The sequence below is a fragment of the Apodemus sylvaticus genome, chromosome 17 (genome assembly GCF_947179515.1).
Source record: "Apodemus sylvaticus chromosome 17, mApoSyl1.1, whole genome shotgun sequence".
NCBI classification, from domain to species: Eukaryota; Metazoa; Chordata; class Mammalia; order Rodentia; family Muridae; genus Apodemus; species Apodemus sylvaticus.
The window spans coordinates 21,483,369-21,503,574 of NC_067488.1; the positions used below are offsets into that span (position 1 = coordinate 21,483,369).

A 20,206-nucleotide genomic window follows, 5' to 3' on the forward strand; every position below is an offset into this window, starting at 1 on the left:
AGGTTATCAAAGATGGGGAGGGGGGGCACAATGTAAAACATATACAAAGATTCCTTTGTGAATGATAAAACAATCTTTTTGGGGAGGGAAGAGATAAGTGACAGAAACTGTATATACCATGAATGAACTAAATCACTGAATTGCAAAGCTTAAACTGATTTTATAATATGTAAATTGGTATTCACCTCAGTAAAATAATTTAAAAAACAAAGCGAATAAGCCTAACTTGATATTTCCCAAGCTTTTTGCCCAAGTCTCAGATCACCCACTAAACTAGTTCGGTAACATTTCTCTTTAAATTGTTAAACTGACTACTCTATGGAATTGTTGTTGTTGTTCTTGTTGTTCTTGTTGTTGTTATTGTTTTAATTAGTCTCATCCTAGGTAAAAACATCAGGGAAATCCTAGGTTTCATTGATGGCTATGTTATTTTCAAAGAAACATTAAAGCAATAAGATAATTATTAAAATGAATATGCTACATAAAAATGAACATTAATATTTTCTTATTAAATTTATTTATTTGAGTAGAGTGGGAAGATTCACACGTGTCAGAGTACTTTGGGTTGGGGTTTGGGGCACGAGACACTGCTTCTGTTGATGTCTAGAGGATAGCTTTCACAGTCAGTTCTCTCTATATGTCACGCAGGACCCAGGATTTCAATGAGGTTGTGAAGTCCAGTGGTGGTGACAGCACACGCTTTTCATCCCAGCAGTGGGTGAGGCAGAGGCAGGAGTTCGAGGCCAGCCTGGTCTACAGAATGAGTTTCAGGACAACCAGGGCTACACAGAGACTCCTTTGTAAATGAGATCTGGTGCATCGATGTAGAAAGTACATTTACCCACTGAACCATTCTACTTGCCTCACGAAAATTTTAAAATATATTTTTATTTCCAAATTTTTCAGCCTTAGCTAGAATCCACTCTCACTGTCAACAGCCACATAGTCACGTTTATATGAAACACCAATTTGATGCCTGGCATTCTGAGCTGTGCCAAAGATTGCACAATTACTATCTAGTCAGAGGCTTTGTAATAAAAAGAACAATGGTTAACATGTGTGCCAACTTGACCGCAACAAAGGTCAGGAAGGCAGATGGAAGATTAGCTCTGTGTGGGCCAGAGAAACTATTTCCACATGAGGCTAACATGTGAGGCCCCTCTTCTATGGGTGGCCACCTTTCAATCCACTGAGTGCCTTAACAGAGAGCAAATATGGAGGAAGAGGGTATCCCTGACGTTTTTTTAACTATTTTAAAAGAATTGGTCTTGCTGTTGGAGGGGTGTTTATGCCAGGGCACATGTGCGGAGCGCAGAGAACAATTTTCATGACTTGGTTCTTCCCGTCTACCTTAACAAGGCAGGCACTCTTGTTTTGGCCACACTAGAACCAGGTTAGCTGGTCTACAAACTTCATGCTCATTCTCCTATCTCTGCCTCCCACAGTGCCTGAAATTACAGATGTGTACCACCACATCTGGCTTGGTAATGTGGGTTCCAATTATTATGCACAGGTTACTAGGCTTGCACTGTAAGATCTATGAACCACATTGCTACCTCCCCTGCTCCCCCTGCCATATGTGTGTGTGTGTGTGTGTGTGTGTGTGTGTGTGGTTTCCTGCCACTGCTTTCATGCTTGCATATGGACTCCTCCTTCCTTTGGCCTGAGATGTACCATTGGCTATTTGCACTCTGAGGCTATCATTTTCCTATGAGGACTACAATACCAGCTTTCCTGAGACACCCACTTACTTACATACAGGCCCCGGAACTCCCATGACCTCATAAACTAATTCCCCATAATGAACTCTTATTGGTTTTCTTTCTCTGGAAACATTGCCATCACACGAGAAGAAAGGCTTAACATGGCTCATTCACACAAGTCGTACCTGCCAGGCACTGGGAAGGAAGTAGAGTGGTGGACCAAGCCTCAGGAATACTTACTGGGGAGATTTAAGACGGCAGAGGATAGTGAGCCTTACCGGACACCTGAGACCAGGTCAGGATACCCTTTGTCATCTTCCATACTCAACACCTACAGTGCCAACTGATAGGATAGTATATTATGTAGCCTCCTGTCAAAGAATCCACCCACCTGTCAGCACTCTTTGGGGTTTCCCATTATTCTTTGATAAAGAAACAACTAGTATAGAACCCAATGGGGGCCTTTCACTGCATGAATTTCTCACTTCTCAGGGCCTTTTCAAGTCATTTCAAAGGAACTCAAAAGTAAATTCAGATAAAACTGTGATTCTTCTGATAACACTGCTTTCATTCAGATCATTAACACATCAAAGAAAGCAAAGGTCAACATAAGCCCCCTTCTCTTAAAAATCAACATCTGTTCTCTTTTGAGGTTTTGTAGCAACTCGTATAAATGTAAATAACCATAAACCACTTCTATCTAATGCCCTTTAAAGAATGCCTCTTTAAAAAAAATCTATCCCTGATGCTTCAGTGAAATGTTTATACAATCTAAGATCCCTTGAGCAGTGTGTGAGTGTGTGCGTGCAAGTGTGTGTGTGTGTGTGTATGTGGTGTAAATCCAATGGAACCAACACCTATCAGCCTAAAGAAAATGAGAATGGAGAAATTCTGCCCATGACCATTTTAGGCAAGACAATCACTTCACCGATCAGTAGGCAAAAGCAAGCCAGACTGCCAACCTCTTAAATTTACATATCGTTTTCAACCCACATTGACTTCTAATTACTTCACATGCAACACATGTTCCTCCCAGCATGCACTGAATGGTTGGAACGGTTATCTTCTGACAGGAAATTCTCTAGTAGGAGGATGCATCACAGTGGTGGGAAGCTATTGCACCACAGGACATGAAAAAAGAAAGCATGGACATGTGCATTATGGGAGCAGGGAACTTCAGATGAGACAGAAAAATAGCCTTGTGCCCTGGGGATGGTGTGAGATGAACCATACTCCAGGTCCTAAGAAGAGGCCCTAGGGATGCGCTGCGGATGCTCCACCATGCGGATGTACTACTTGGAAAGGCACTGTCTGTTCTTCTTGCCCTGGGATGCTGGGATACTGATGTAACTACTGACTTGACTGGACTCAGTAAAGCACGCTGCTAGATGCCGCTAGATGTGTCAGTGAAAGTGTGTCCAGAAAGGATTAACTCAGGGATGGTAAGGGTAGATGTGAGCGTGGGACATGAGATCCGATATGCTGGGATTTAGGAGGATGCAAAGGGAGAAGGAGGAGCCATCTGGTTCAGATGGCCTTTATTCCTTTCTGACCCGTCGCTGCCACATGACCTCTGATCGGCCATAGCCTTCCTGCCATAAGGAGTGAAAGCGCTGAAGCTCTGAGCTAAACCGATCTTCCCGCCTCTAGCTTGTACGGTCCCAGTACTTCATCACAACACACCCAGGGATGCCCCTACCTGTTCTGCTTTGCAGACTGTTCTAGAGCATGGGCTAGGTCACGTCAGTGGTAGCCAGCAGCAAAATTAAAACAGAAACAAAAACCAGAAACATGGGATCAAGGAGAAGGTCTCTTCACTGTTGGTGCTCGCCTTTAATCCCAGCACTTGAGAGGCAGAGGCAGGTAGACTTCTGAGTTCAAGGCCAGCCTGGTCTACAAAGTGAGTTCCAGGACAGCCAGGCTATGCAGACAAACCCTGTCTCAACACGCCCCCCCCCAACAAAACAAAAGAAAACAAAACAGAACTATGTGGCACCACAGTTCTGACAACAGCCACATCTCCATGAACACGGCTTTGGGAGGAGGGTCTCTTCTGCAGAGCTCCATCTCTGGGACTGCCTAGCCTTATCCTTGTTCTTCCAGGGATGCAGAAAGAAAGGTGTCGGCTCTCACCAGGTGTTTATCACCATCCCTCCTAGGGTTCACCAACCCTCCCCATACCTCCTTAAGTAATTGAAAATGCTCTCATTTGAGAAATCTGACTTGAATTCTGTTTACTACCAGGACTCTGATAGATACAAGTAGGGACTCGATAACCCAAGTATCTGGCATAGAAACCAGAACAAAGGAATCGCTCAGCAAATACTTATTGAATGACTATGCTCTTGGGATGCCAGCTTCGCTTTGCAGCAAGCTGCAGAGAAATCCCAGCTGGAGTGTCTCAAGACTCATTGTTCACTGCCTTCCCTTTGCCTGTTCATCACATCTTCAGCCCAACAGCATGTCCTCTTGCCAAGAGACACAGAGGCTGTGTGATCAGCCTTGAATTGGCACAGTGATTATTCCCAGCACCCAGTATTTATAGAACTCAGGCTACACAGAAGCACTGAACCAGGTGAGCCCAGGACATTTTGTCCTGGGGTTGTTTAGGATCTGTTCAACTACATCTGGTAGAAACTAAAAACATAGTTACAACTATGGAATCTCAAGGAGGGCAGTGAGTTAGCCAGCCTTTATCAACCATAACTGTGTCCACTAGAACTAAACTGGGGTCTGAAAGAGTGTGTGCTGGAAAATGCCAATTTCTAAAACAAAAGAAAACCGATTACAGGCTTAAAAAAATAAAATGAAAGGAAAAGCTAATTAGCGAAGTCTCTGTGCCTCTAAGTAGCTACCATTAAAAAATGTGATCCTGCAATTCTAAATTTTCATAGAGCTATCTTTGATCTCATCTATGGCCTAAAGCTTCAGCGATCAATACTCAATCCAGCTACAAAGTTTTCTATCATCTATCTCTTCCCTTTCTTTCTCTTTCTCCACATACTTCCCCGTGTAATCTTATTTTTGGCACAAATACTTAAACATTCAAAATAGAAGAGGTCTCCATCTCAGTCTCCAAATGAAACTGCTTGTTTGTGTGTGCCTGTGTGTACGCACACATGTGCATGCATAGTGTGTGTGTGTGTGTGTGTGTGTGTGTGTGTGTATGAGTGTGTGCACATGTGCATTATGGGAGCAGGGAACTTCAGATGAGACAGAAAAATAGCCTTTTAGAAGCCAGAAATGAGCCATAACAGAGAACACATATAGGCACAGACAGCACTGTAACTGCAGAAGGCTGGGATGCTTGGTTATAGACCAGAGACTTTCAGGACATAGGTATTCCATCTCCTGTGTTTCTACACACCTGCCTACAGCTGTACTGCTTAAAAGACAAAAGGAGATGAAAGATGGGAGGGGGAGGGGAAAGGAACAGTCATACAAATGAGGTCTTAATGAGAAGATAAGACAAAAGGGGAAGTGCCTTTCTCAGGGTACCAGGAGTGGCAAGGCGCTAACAGGAATTGGGTTAATTAAAACCACTTCAGGAAGTTTTGGGGAATGTTTTCGACTGCTAGCAAGGCAAAGGCAAGAGCAATCCAGGAGCCTCTCAGGCCTGACAGCACCTGCCTGAGGGGCTCTCCCTGCTCCCCGAGGCCCCTCCCTGCTCCCCGAGGACCCTCCCTGTTCCCCAAGGCTCCTCCCTGCTCCCCCAAGGCCCCTCCCTGTTCCCCCGAGGCCCCTCCCTGCTCTCCTGAGGCCCCTCCCTGCTCCCCGAGGCCCCTCCCTGCTCCCCTGAGGCCCCTCCCTGCTCCCCATGGCACCATTCTTACTTCCGTAGTTGAAAGCACAGTGTCCTCATCAAGGCTGAGCACAGCATCAGTGATGATGTTGTCGTAGGGCAGAAACCGGCTGCTCATAACCTGGGGATGAAGAGAAGAGAGATTAGGCGCATGGAGAAGCAACGGTAGAGTCTCACTGTCAGGAAAATTCTGCCTGCCACATCATCACGAAGACTGTTCCATTCCATGCCATCTGCCATAGCGAAAGTCTTCCATCGACCACCAGCAAAAAATTAACCCGGGCAGCAATTACTGAACACCTACAGGTACCATTCCAACCACAGCAAGGAGGAAACCAAATGTGACTTAGGGCCTGCCTTTAGGTCTGTAGAAACTGAGACCTTGATGACTGGCTTTCACTCAGAATGAAAAGTGCTAGAGCAGAGTGCAGCAGAGACAGCTTCCAGGAGCGCATGGAAAGGCTTCATGGGAGCCATGAATCAGGCAGGCCCTGACTCGGTGGGATCGACCAGGCACAGACCGAAATGGCGCCATAGAGACAAGGCTGCAGCAAGCACAAGGGACTCCCGAAGTCAACCAGTATCCTGAGAGCAGGAAAGAACAGGGAAGAAGATATCTTCCATCCTGGTACACATCCTGGGAGGTCAGACCACTGGAGATGTCCAAACATTCATAATATAGACTTTATTTCTAGTTTAGCAAAAACCATACATAGTGTGCACATACATATTGTTGCTATGCCAGAGGAAGGAATTAAGAATTACATCGATTTAACTGTTTAAGAATGAGCATGTGTGGTGTACAGTGAGGGAAGTTGGGAAGGCGCTACATGGATGCATTTGGGCCATTCTACACCCGTGGGCATGGGGCTAAGAAGGTGGATGAGACAGACGGAGTTATGAAAGTTCACCAGTGAGAGGCATAGCTTCCGTCTGTGAGGAACGCACTACACAACAACTAACTGTCCTAAACTAGCTAGTCTGTCAGGGAATGTTCCCAGCCTTCCCTTCATGGCCTTCATCTTGTGTCTTTATAACAAACCCATCTCAGGGTTGAAGAGTGATGAGGGGGTTGGAAGACTGGAAGGTCATGAACTTTGCCTAAGCCGAACCTTGGGTTTGTTCCCAGGTGGTGTTCCTGGGTGGAATATGACCAGGCGTGGAGAGAACCCAAAAGTACATGTAAGGCTAACTGTGACACGTGCATTCCCCATCATCCTGTGAAAGTTAACGGCTTGAGATTCACACATAGAGACCTGAGAGGCGTGCCCCGCCTGAATTCACGTCAAAGGCTCAAGTGATGGGTGGCAAAGCAGGTGAACACTGGAGAGAGGGGAAAGGAGCCACCTAACAGGCTCAGGAGGTGTAATAGCCACAAAGAATCCCATGCTTCGCTTGCATGGAGAAGCCAAGCTTGTCTGCGCATCTCAAAGCCAAGGCGCATGCGTGTGAGCTATAGAAGGGTCTTCCAGCCTCAAGAATGGGAAACACTATGCAGCTAACCTATCGGAGAGCTCAGGCAACAGAGATGTAGTATACGTGGGCGGCAGAGACCATTCCCGTGTACATCTGTCAAGTGGGTCAAGGTTAGGTTTTTTGTTTTTTTGTTTTTTTTTTTTTTTATTTTAAATCTTTCTCGGTCTTTCAAAATAAAATAAAACACAAAGCGATCAGCAACCCCTTATCCACAGTGCTCAGAAATCTCCGCCTGAAGCGATTCTCCTGACGCTGTTTACATGTCCACGGAGTACCGCAGAAACCATTAGCTGGCAGCTTAGCAGTGGCCTGACCTTTCCCGTGTTCAGCCTACAGGGGAAACCGGCGAAAACAAGCCCTATAATTCAAAACAAAACTTTGCAGCTGAAACAGCACACATCAGTTCTGAAGTGAGTAGATAAGAAGATTGTGGGATGGAAAAGGCTGCTGCTCCCCACCCTGGGCTCAGTCGCTGGCTTCACAGAGAGGGAAGCCAGTCAGTCAGTCAGTCAGTCAGTCAGTCAGTCAGTCAGTCAGTCAGTCTGTCTTCTTTCATTCCTTCCTTCCTCTTCTCCCTCCCTTCCTTTTTCTGAACCTACAGTTTATGAGCCCACTGGTATAGAAAGACAAGATTTTCTTTCAAGTCCTTGACTCAATTACCTTCTTGAATGAACTAACACAAGAGGAAGGAATCTACCCACAAGGTCAATATTGCATAAATGGGCTTTGTCCTGTTGGTTCACAAAACTGGTGAACCAAGTGAGCAGCCAACTCTTTTACAACTTATAAACATGACAATGAAATGGCCAAGACTCATCTAGTAGAGAGAAAAAAAAAACTATATGGAAATAATTACACACATGCTGCACAAAAGTTTGGGGGATTCTATGACATCTGTGCCTACAATTCCTAGCACACATGGTATCATTTGAATCTTTCAGTCGTCATAAACTGTTTATTGGAGGGTGTGTGAGGGCACAGAGATTAAGACACGCCCCTTAGATCATATAAAAACTAAGCTAGACTCTAGAGCCTGTAACGCAAATCACAACATGACAATCCCTCTCAGAATACCAGCTGATATTTGTTGAAATGTTAGTGTGTGCTAAGTAGGCACAAGGCTAAGTCCTTGATACACAATATTTCACTGAGTCATCAACGTGGGGCTATGTTTTAATCCACTGAGTCTTTTAATCCACAAGGCTGCAAAGCCAACACTTCCACAGAATGTACCACCCGGGGCACTGAGAGTCACAGCAAGGCACCTGAGTCACACAGCCGGGTGGAATTAGTGGCCAAAGTAGAGGTAGAAACTGAACAAACTACCAGGGGCACAGTTATAGAAATAGATGGGAGAGTGTGGCACCTCCTCAAGGTGTAATCCCAGGAAAGGCACTAGCCTCCAGCAGTAACTTCTCACTGGGAGCAAAGGTATACAATTAGTGAATTAGAGCATGAAACTGTGTAATCTGACAACGTCAGAATGGCCCCAGTCAGGCACCTGAGTCCCTATCCACATGTCCTGACATACAGTCAAAATTAATGTGGGAGATGAGGTCGTTCATGGGGGTAAGACACCAAAGAGTTCCAAAGCTCAGAGTTGCTGGTTTATATCTGTGCAGTGTTCAGGTTTCCAGATGTTAGAATGTAGCCATCCTTCTAACACATTATTTTCTTGAGGAGGTGGACATAAAAATGGAGGCAGGAGACTTTTTTGTGTCAGGCCCTTTTGTGAAACTATGCATATGGTGACATGTATTTATAAGAGAAAAATTCATGCCAGGAGGCTTATAACAGTCTTCACAGTTACCTTCCTTATCAAATGCTAATCAACCAAGTTTAACACCCATCTTGATGGACAACAGACCTATGGATGCTCTAAGTACAATGGTCATATTCTCCAGTGTGTTGCAAGTCTATTATACAGAATCCAACACACAGTGTTCTAAGTGGGAAATGAGTATATAATGACATGATCTGTTTGTCTTTTCTCCATGGGTGATTGCAATTCTCACCACGTTATGTTGAACACATGGGTTTGCCACTTTTCTAAGGTCCAAGATGGTTTCAAGTGGTTTGACCCAACAAATTGATTATTTTGCTATTCTGGCTTAGGTATTGTACCTTGTGTAAAGTAATCTCTGTAGAACCGGCAAAAGAAGTCTCTCAGATGACACAGCTTCTTCAATGTCACTTTTACTTAGTAGTGACTCATTCACAATTGGGAAAGAACGTACCATGTAGCAGCTAGGGGAGTGAGTTGGGTTCTGGTTGTTAATAGTGGGTGAGATTTTAAGACCACAGCAGAATGAAGGGGGTTGAAAGATGGGTGGGGATATTAACAGAGGTGGAGAGTTGAGACAGGTCAAGAGCAAAGCTAAACGGCCATTCTGATCATTATGACCAGTAGACACAGAAGAAAACAGGGAGAAGAGGCTAGCAGGCTGTCGAGAGCTGGACACCTGGCTTCAGATGCTAGTTTAAGACATCAACAAATATAGTCCACAGATGATCAGAAGATTGCCGAGTTCTAAGCAGAGTGGACTGGGTAATGAAAGTAATGGGCCAGTGAGGGTGAGCTGGTCTTTAGATGGAGGCATCAACACAAAATAAGGAGAAATGTCTTCTTAAAGCGAAGGGTAAGAAGAACCGTTCTGAAGGACACAATGCATTAGCTGAACCAACTGTGCACATGCGGCATTGGCATCGGCAGTTGCCATGGCCACCTTTCATTCTTGCCCTATATGTGACACCATCGCCAGGCCTTGAGTTCATTTCACCCTCACAAGTTACCCTAGGAACTATGCAGTATGAGTTTCATTTTATGAATGAGGAAATAGCATGCAAGAATGTAAAGTTAGAAAGCTACCGGATTGTTTGCAGTGAAACTCTCTGCAAGTTTTACTGATTCCAAAGTCCATGGCTGTCAAAGCTAAAGACATTCAGGAACAAGTGCAGTATTAGACACAACCCTCATCCAAGAGCCCTTAAGGGATCTTCTAGAGCCAGCATCCATGGCATCTGTGGAGAGGTAAGTTTCCACAGTAGCCTCACATCAGCCCCTCCTACCTTGCTCTCTCCTTCGATGACGATGACAGGCACGGCAGTGGCAGGCCAGCGGTGTTTGGCTGGTAGAGGCTTGTCACAGTTCCACAGAACTATGATCTGAAAGGCACAGGAATCATTAGATGGCTATCTTGGGTACTTCTATAGGCCCCCTACTAAAAGAGGGATAGAAACGAACCGACAAACAAAACTTCAAAGTGAGGCCAAACAGACTTTACGAACCCGTAGGACTTTCGTCTTCAACAACCAGAGAGGGAACGGTAGAAATCTAAATGACTACTTTCAGCGACTAGGAGAAAGTAGTATCTCCAAGGGCTGAGGAGCCGACTCAGCGAGTAAAGAGCTTGAGTTTGATCCCCAGGATCCATGTAAGTGCCAGGTGAGTATGTCTACCAAAAATCCTAGTCCCTAGGAGGTAGAGAATTCTTGTGGCAAGCTTACTTACTAGACCAGCTGAGCCAACGAGCAAACTCTGGGTAGAAGAGACTTTGTCTTAACATATGAAAGTGAACAACTGAGATAGACCTCAATGTCATCCTATGGACTCTATATGTATATGCACATTTGTGCATATGCACCTAAACATATATATAAACCTTCATATATATGCAAACACATAGACATACATACATACATACATACATACATTCATACATACATACATACATACATACATACATACATACATACATACACTCACTCACTCACTTACAAATAAAAAGTAGTAACTTCAAGTCTGCCGGAACTTAATCAAGTGTTTTCTAACTTCTGATATCTTATGACGATGAGTGTAATAGCAACTGTGATCAAGTTAAATAAAAATGTATACTAAACATCTGAACATCTGCTATGAACTCGCACTACACCAGGCAATGTGGGCGACATAAAAGCATTTGAGGCAGAAGCACAAGTTCCTGCTTTGGATTCCCTTGAACAGTTGCTGGTTTTATGTGACTTTATAATTTCCATTAAAGGCAATGAATTCAAAACCAAACACTTCTCTATGATTTGAGACTTTCCTCATTTGTAAACCATCTTATCTACAGCCGTCACAAGTTAAAAAATTAAACAGTGTTAAGGCTCTTGGAGTGATACTGATTTGGGAAACACTGTTACCACAGATATCATTCTCTGCTCTCTCCTGCTACTGGGAAGGAAAAGCTGTCACTTCCCGACATCGACAAGTCTGCTACTGTTAGTGGAATGCAGTGTTCTGTGTCCCGCCCATGGCCATTTTGCTTTACTTTATCATTTTGATGTTTATGAATGAAGTAAGAGACTAACTAGGGAGGTGGCTCAGTGAGTGAAGTGTTTGCCCTGTCAACACAAGGACCTAAGATCCATCCCTAGTATCTGCGTGAAAGGCCGGGGTATGGGAGTGTTTGCTTGTAATCCCAGTGCTGGGTGGGGCACCAGACACAGGCAGATCCCTGGAGCATCCTGGCCAGGAATCCTGACTGTATCAGTGAGTTCCGAGGCAGTGGGAGATCCTGTCTCAAAAAATAAGTAGGCAGTACCTAAGAGACAATATCCTAGGTTTACTTCTAGCCTAAACACACATGTGAACACATCTACATGTATACCTGTACACACATGTATTGCTCATCCTCCTAAAACATGCATACATATCCACAAACATAAAGAAAAAAAAGAAGTAATTTGTTTCATACATTTTTTTTTTTACAGAATGTGTGTGTGTGTGTGTGTGTGTGTGTGTGTGTAGGGATGTTTTCACATTAAGGCAAAGGTCATTCTGAAATCTGACTTGTGCCAGGTTTCATTTTTGAGTCTACAGGCTGATTAAAAGAAGAGTATCAAAGCCTAGCCAATCACTAGGGGAACTGCGTATGTTGACTTCCTGGAACGCCAAGGGCGGGACAGGTATGAAATGATTCCCTCTGTTATCAAGCTGCAGAGAACAGGGGGTACTCACCTGCGCACAGTACTGGGATTTGGCTGCAGCCACAAGAAGCTTCAACACTGGCTGGGACTGAGAGACCAGGGGGGTCACAGCATGGATGACTGCAGTGAATTTGGAAGGGGGCTTTAAACCTGAAAGGGAATGATAGGAAGAGTCTAATGAAGCACTGGGGGAAAAATAAGACTCAGTAAAAAGACTCCACGTTCCAGTGGTTGACCCCAGAGTTGATGTCCCCTCCAGCACAGTTGTCCTTCATCTCTTATTTATGCTCAGAAGTGGAGGAAACAGAAGTTGACATGCAACATCCAACCAGTGTCCATTTTCTTCCCTTAGTGATGCTTACCATCTTCCTTTTTTTTTTAATGGTACCCAATGTTTATCTCTGCACTCTGCTCTGGTCACTTACCTGTTATGTCTGTACATAAGTATGCCTTTTCCACTGGTGGAAGTACCATTTACAAGTACCTGCATATTAACTAAAGGGGTTTGTGTGAGTAACTATTTCATATAAGAGCATGTCGGAAAGGTTTGAAAGATAGCACCTAGCATCCATTTAGGCTTGACTCTCAGATCTTCCATCAAGTGTTGGTGGCACTGAGAAATATTGGTGGGGCCTCTGGGTTCCTTCAGCTGGGAAATGCAGTTACTTCCAGTGTTAAGCACCCTGATACACACTGAGCACTTAGAACAGGACTTAGCAAATAAAAAGTGCTCTGTGTTATCATCGTCCACATCCTCAACATTGGCTCCAGCATCAGCAGCATCACACCAAGGGAGCCTCCTTATTTTAAGAATGACTGCTTAGTGTCACAGGAACACCACTGAGAGAAAAAGTATGTGGAACTGACTTCTGCCCAATGGGAGCACTTTGCGGGAAAGGACAATGAATATGCAAATCAACCACTAGCACCAAAGAGAAACCAGAAGGTATCCCCTCAGGAACCCTTCTTCAAGAACTCGGAAATTACACACAGGTTAAGAGCCTTTCAGAACTTCATTAATTTAGACCTAATTTGGCACATTAGTAGCTTAGGTATGAACCAGGCATTATGGGAACATCCCAGTTAGACTTTGATATAGGTGGGGATGTAAGTTAAAATCAGAGTGTATATGTGAAACGATTATGTAAATGTTTTACATGGAAAATTGTACCTTCCAATTAGCATTTTAATTGAAATTCAGAAAGAGAGTTTCTCTTTCTCTTGAAGAACATTCAGGTAAGAACGATACCCAGGACCAAGGAAGTACTTTTTTACAATGGAAACCAGTCATTGCTTTTAGGTTTTCCAGCAAGAGTTTAAGAAGCATCATAGATACACTTCTAAGCAGCTAATTCTAAAGATTACAGAGCTCTACAAGAAATGTTAGGATTCTTATCTACTGCCTTTGTAAGACAATAAATTCTCACTGGCTCATAGTAAACCATCCACTGAATTCCATATGGTACTCCCAATATGTCGGTCTGGTTTACATTAAATGGTTATTCACTGCTGGTAGATACTTTAGGCCCTGAACTTCAGTCTCAGCTGGTCCCAAGCTAAAGATGTACAATTCAAGAAGGGTGAAGTTGTTTTGGAGCACATTCATATAGAATAAACCGCCTTGAGACTTTATCATAGCACTCTGGAAGATGCTTTATTGTACTTTCTAAAATGCTGTAACTCTGAGTTAACATATCCTTGACGCTGCTAACATGAGCGTGTCTGGGGCTCCAGCCGTGGAAATGCCTGTGGTAGGAGCATCAGCCTCTGTGCATCTGTATCTCTGGGCTACATCCTTCGTCCCACTGAGATCAATTCAAAGCTGCTTGAAAGTACAGATTCTATCAAATGTGATCTTTATTTTAAACATCTAGCCTGGCATTAGCTCAGTGTAGGAGCGTACCATACTAAACATTGGAAGAATGCATACATTTTTCCTTGTCACATAATCTTAGTTATTTTGAATTTCTCCTTCGTAATTCAGGTTTTTCTGAATGTACAGTAAGAGATGTGAGATTATGAAAAAATTCATGTAGATATACACCTATGCATACCTACACACACACACACACACACACACACATTAAGTTTATACTTAATCGTTTCTCATATTCAAAATGATCTATAATTCAAGAACATTTCTCAGTGAAGTCTACTAAATGTACAGGACAGTTGCTCAGAGGAAAAAGGTTTCCTGTCTATTTTGTTTTCCAATACTCTGTTGTATTTATAATTCTCAATCGAAAGTCAGCTCTTAAATAAAAGGAGCTCAGACAACAATCTCCCACCCAGGCTGCTGGGAAGAATGACCACTTCAGGGTAATCAAAAGGATTCACTTACCTAAATTAGCATAGTAGTAAGGGAAATCTCCCAGGTAAGATGAATACTGTGGTAGGACGAACAATCCTCCAGGATGTTTGTTCCATATTAAACTGTTACGTGATATGTGCTTGAATATTCTGTCCTGAATAATCTAGAAAGCAAAGCAGCACGTGGTTAGGCTGAGTCTGAGATGATGCTTAGAAAGGTTTTTGGCTCAATCCAAGTTTGCGTATGTTTGGGAATCCAAGTTTGCACATTCTACCTGTTCCTTCTCCAATTCCCTATAGATAAGAATGTGTGCAGTGACAGGCTCTGCAGGACAGTAAGAGAAAGTGATCGACTGTGGCTGACAAAGCTCAAGTTCCATTTTAATCATAAATTCTGTCGTCTTTTTATTTTATTTCATTATTTTATAATAATGGTCCTTGCTTTCAAAGTACAGTGTACAGAACAGTTCACCAGTCCTTGGTGATGGGGCATCTATATATAGATTCAGATGTTATCAGCAAGATCAGATCTGAGTGCATGGAAATGTCAGTGTGGACCATGTGGAGACAGAGGCAAAGACAAGAGAAGGCAGTCACCTTCTCCACACCATCCCTTTAATTCAGGAGGGAGTTTTAAATTGCCTGTCACTTGTTCCTTCCCTTTTCAAAGTCAGTTGCAGGATCAAGTGTTTCTGTATTTTGACTTCAAAAAGTAGTGAGTTAACAACTGCTCAAAACATCCTACAGAATTGGACAAGAACCATGGCGTATGAAGACTAATAATTGTCAAGCTAGTTCATTAGTTTCCTTGGACTTTGGGACCTTGCAGATCATTAAATTCTACATTTAGAGACAAACCTTCTCCCAACCTGAATCATTTGTCAGTGGAATGTGATTAGTCTACTTTAAGACTTTCTCTCTGACTTTCAAACTCCTGTAATAAAACCATTGACTCATTAAGATATGATGTGGAAAATAATTAACTTGATGCAGAATATCATACCAGGAAAAAAAAAAGTTTAAAACTCAAAAAACAAACCAAGAAACAAAAAATAACCCCAAGGGCTTAGCTGAGGGATATGTGTCACCATATATAAAGTGCTGAGTTTGACCCCCCAATCCTCAATCACAGAGTCAGCCAATCAATCCCGAAATAACATTGAAGGAAATGTGAATTTCAGTATGGACTTCTAGGATTTGCTAAGTTATTAATATGCTCATCCAATGTCATTCCCCATCGTGATTGGTAGAACAATCAAACGAGCCCTATAGATCTTTTAAACCACATCACCTGTGCTTTCCTACTGAAAGATGTAGGGAAGAAATTGAGAAGAACGAATAATTTTAGTTCAGCAATATCTGCATTTTTATCTTTCCGTCACATCAAAATTGCTAATTTTATATGCTTACATAACTTTCTGAGTTGACGAAGATTTCAGGAAGCCAGTTATAATGCTGATATTGACTGCCGATGGTACAGAGGCACGGGCTGCAGTGCCGTACTCTAGACATCTATTGTGAGCAACATGTGAGACCTGGAAAGAAGTCTGCCCGGCACGCAACTGTCTGGATACCATTTATTCCATTTTTCATCTCACATACTTTCCCAGTGCAGGCTATTATTTCCTTTCCATAGTGGTCCATTTAGACCTCCCATTTGTTTTCTTTTTAATTTTATGTGCCTTTTAGCATGGGGTCACATATCTAATCGTAGCTATCAAGACACAGAATGAATTGGCAATAAGCAGCATGAGAAATTGAAGCTACAAACAAACGACACGGAACTCGGAGATGTTACAAGCAGATCATCATTTGTTCGGGTCTCGGGGAAGCATGCTTCACACGGTCACAGACTCTATTCACTTTAAAGTCACAGCACTGGTTTCTTTCAAATTTCCCAAATATGGCCATCAGTTATGGAACACTCTTGAAATTCTAAGAAGCATCCCATACTCTATTTAAATGAATCTTGGCAAGAAGATATAAGCGTGACTGCATAGCCCATGGAACTTAACCTTGGCCAAGTGAGTTGGGGGCCCCAGGGTTCATCCTCTCACTGGTAATAAAATGACAATGTATCACTGACGGGACAGCCTCTCAGAAAGTCACACAATCTGCCTAACTTCCTGTATTTAAGATTTGATTTTTGCCTTTCAAAACAAATTTCAATTCATTTTCTAGATACAGTCAATATTGGTCTTTTTATGTATTTCTCCATAGTACTCATGGCTGATTTCTCTGCACTGACCAAAACAGAATAATTTTTCTATGCAAAGAAATAAGAATACTTCTGGATAAAAAGCTTCCACATTCATTAAAGATTCTTTAGGACTTTGGTTTGCCTGTCCTTTTTTTCTTCCTCCCTTCCTTCCTCCCTCCTCACTTCCCTCCTTCTCTACCTCTTTCCTTCCCTCCCTCCCTTCCTTTTCTTTGTTTCCTGGGACAGGATTTGTCTGTATAGCCCTGGCTCTCCTGGAGCTCACTCTATAGACCAGGCTGGTCTTGAACTTAAGAGATCCACTTGTTTCTGCCTCCCAAATGCTAGGATTAAAGGCATGTGCCTCCTCTGCCTGGTTGCCAGATGTGCTTCTAAAAGCTTATATATCAACTTGGATTGTCAAAACTTTGAAGGAGTTTGGATCTCATTCCAACAAACAGAAAGGTCATTTTTCAATCTCCTAATGTCTAGCTCTCCCTGTCACTTTACCAGACAGCTCTCAGGATTTTTGAATGGCATTCAGTGTTTACACTTTATTGCTGTGAAAGAAGACATAACATTTAGAGGATAGACACTTCCTTGGTGATTTACACACAAACGCACGCCCACGCACCCCCACCCCCACACATACACACCCACACATACACACCCCCACACGAGAGAGAGAGAGAGAGAGAGAGAGAGAGAGAGAGAGAGGGGGGGGGGAGGGATGGGAGGAAGGGAAGGAAGGAGGGAAGGAGGGAGAGGGAGAGGTTGTTGAGGCCCTCGGTAATGATAATACTTGGTGAGTGAATTTATAGGGTAGAATGACAGGCTCCTTATTGTTCTATGCCATTCTCTTTTATAAAATCATAGGTAGTGGGCTGCAGGCTGTAGTCATCTTCATTTGTTCCTTGATTAAATGATACTGCCTAACGCACAAAGTGGCATCATATGACATGTGTTTAAAGCCAAAGCAATCTTTGATTGGCATTACAGGAAAATCACCAGCATGACCCAACAGTGCTGTAGTTTAAATGTGTTTAGTCAGATAGTTGAGAAGCAAATGGGGAAAGCTTCACAAACCCTCCTCTAAAACAGTGTCCCATGCGCTACCATAGGCTGTTACAGTATGCAGATAACGTTATAATGTCATGCACGCTTTTTCTTTGCTTGCCTTGATCCTGAGTCACTATGGTCTGACCCATGAAGGAACACTAGCTTTCTAGCAGCTTACCACTCATTCCACTGCCATTTTTCAATTTGCATGGAAGTACAAAACAGAAAACTCCAGCTCCAAGGAGACTAATTCCAAAATGCAGCAGTCCGGCTTGAGAGCTAACAGAATCCCAAGTCTGAAAGAGTGGGCATGTGAAATGTACTTCTTGTTCATCCTTGGCTTTGGGGAGAATGAGGGACCCCATCTTCAACTGTGTCTAAGCATTACCTATAACTATAGAGCTGGTGTTGTGGTTTGAACGTGAAATGTTCACCCTAGGCTTGGGTGTTTGAATACTTGGATCCGCCTGTTGATGCTGTTTAGAAGGTTTAGAAGCTTTAACGAATAAAGCATTGCTGGAAGAAGGAAATGAGGGAGAGCCTTGAGATTTGATTGATAGCCAGGTCCTACTTCCTGTCCACTTTCTATTTCCAATCTACAGACAAAAGAATATGACCAGTATTCTCATACTCCTGTTCTCATACTTTCTCTTCCATAATCCACCTTAACCCGTGAGCCTGAATTGAATAAGACTTCCTTCTCCTAAGCTGCTCCTGTAAGGCGTATCTGTTCATTGTAATGAGAGAAGTTACTAATGGGGATTCTCCAAAGACATGCAATCCCATTTTCAGGATCTAGACTACGATGGATAAGGAAGAAGTGCCACAGATCTAGAGTCTATGGGTAGATAAATTAAGCAAAGAGCTGCCTAGAGTTAACTTCTTCCGTTCTCTTCCTTAGCAGGGCCATAACCGATCGAATGACTTACTGTGTCTAAGCGCTAGGCCAAAAGGGCCCCGCTGACATGCGAACCTTGAGTTCATCTCAGGAACATGTACGCTTTGCTGCCTTGTGTATAAGGATGGCATTTCCTTTACCTCTTCTGCTTTTCTGTTTGTTGAATTTAGGGTAATGGCGAGCTCGGAATTAAGATGGGAAAGCAAGTGTTATCTCTCTTGCAATTTGCCTGAGAGGTCAGATTGTTACAATCCAATCTTGGGATGATATAGAGAGATTTGACAGCTGCTATAAATTTGAATGAAGTATATGGTTTTAGTGTTTAAAAAAAAATGTGTTGCTAAAGAATTGTGTGGCTTAGATCCAAGGGGAAGAAAGCTTTTCTGGGCTCAAAGATGAAAACAGCTCAATGTAGGACTCTATTGTGATGAATGTAACACATCAAGCTGTTATTGCAGGAGAAGGAAGGGAGCTCTGTTAACTTAATAGACAAGAAACTGGATCCGCACAATAAGCCGCTGCAAAAGAAATATAATTAATGAGATATGATCTTTTGCCTGGCAAATTAGCAATGTTGTTGTTAATGTTATGTTTTAATTATAATCCTGAAGGCCCACAAGAATGCAGTAGAGAAGGGTCTCTCAGAGACAGACTGTGAGAGTCTAAGTGGATGCAACCATTTATCAGACTGGTCCTCCCATTGTAGTAATGGACATGTCATTTAAGGCAGTCTTCTTTCTTACATGGACTGTTTTATTTTGAAATATCAAGAGAATGAACTAATCACTACCGATAGGTTCTTTGCAGCAAATTAGAGAAGGCAAAAGAGGAAAAAAAAAACCTGCTTCAAATAATCCCCTGCTTAAAAGGAGTACAGCTACAGGATGAGAAGAAGACTCAGTGGTTAAGGGAGCTTGCAGAGGAGCCAGTTTCAGTTCCCAGAATCCACAAAACAACTCACAATCATTTGAACTCCAGTTCCAGGGGAACTAACACTCATTACTGGCCTCTGAGGGCACTGTGTGCATGTGGTCCACATATATGTATACAGGTAAAACATTCATACACACAAAAAGTAAAATACATAAGACTTTTTTTTTAAAGGGGAAAATAGCTAGTTATATCATATCTCAGGAATGATTTTCCCAAAATGTATATAAGACTATATTATGTTGACCAAAATAAAAGATGGGTTTCCACTGCTTGAATAATTTCTAACCTGATTCTAAAGGAACACTATGAACATTTTCTTATACCAATAAATGTATGTCCTTACTATATTTGCTGTCTGTATAATAGTCCTCAATGCAGATGCATCACAAGTGACCAATATGTGTCTAACTACCTGACTGCGGATATGCAATGTTATAACATAAACACTATAACCTATGCTACGTGGAACTTTGTTCATTAGATCACTACCTTTTTAAGAAGTACAGGGTGAAAATTATTCTTTCTTCTAAAGATGCTAGCCTCTGCAGAAAGGTTTAAGTGGGGTAGTCATTCTCCACTCTGATCTTAAAGTCTCTCTTCTGCACCCTTGGTGACACTACTGCCATGATTTCATATGATATCTACTGACACGATAGGTGGAAAGAAATATTTTATTTCTTTTTAACTTCCTCGAGTTAGGGCAGACATCCCTTTCACAGCGACTGATGCATACATGACTTGACTATATACCCTTAGGAACAATTACAAGTAAATTTAATTAGCAATTAAGCCACTCTACACTTTTGCATCTCTTCTCTTTATTATCTAGATCTACACAACACCACAAAGGATTCTATAGA

At 42.6% G+C, this 20,206-nt stretch overlaps 1 protein-coding gene across 1 annotated transcript in view; it reads right to left on the reverse strand.

Annotated features, from left to right (window-relative positions):
- Ext1 (exostosin glycosyltransferase 1) overlaps positions 1 to 20,206 on the reverse strand; it is a 291,444-nt gene that overhangs the window by 10,112 nt on the left and 261,126 nt on the right. Inside the window, exons 5-8 of the mRNA XM_052160536.1 lie at positions 14,291 to 14,423; positions 11,981 to 12,099; positions 10,051 to 10,146; positions 5,537 to 5,626 (exon numbers count right to left, since the gene is read on the reverse strand). Coding sequence (XP_052016496.1) covers positions 5,537 to 5,626; positions 10,051 to 10,146; positions 11,981 to 12,099; positions 14,291 to 14,423 — 438 coding nt within the window. The remainder of the gene's footprint in view (positions 1 to 5,536; positions 5,627 to 10,050; positions 10,147 to 11,980; positions 12,100 to 14,290; positions 14,424 to 20,206) is intronic.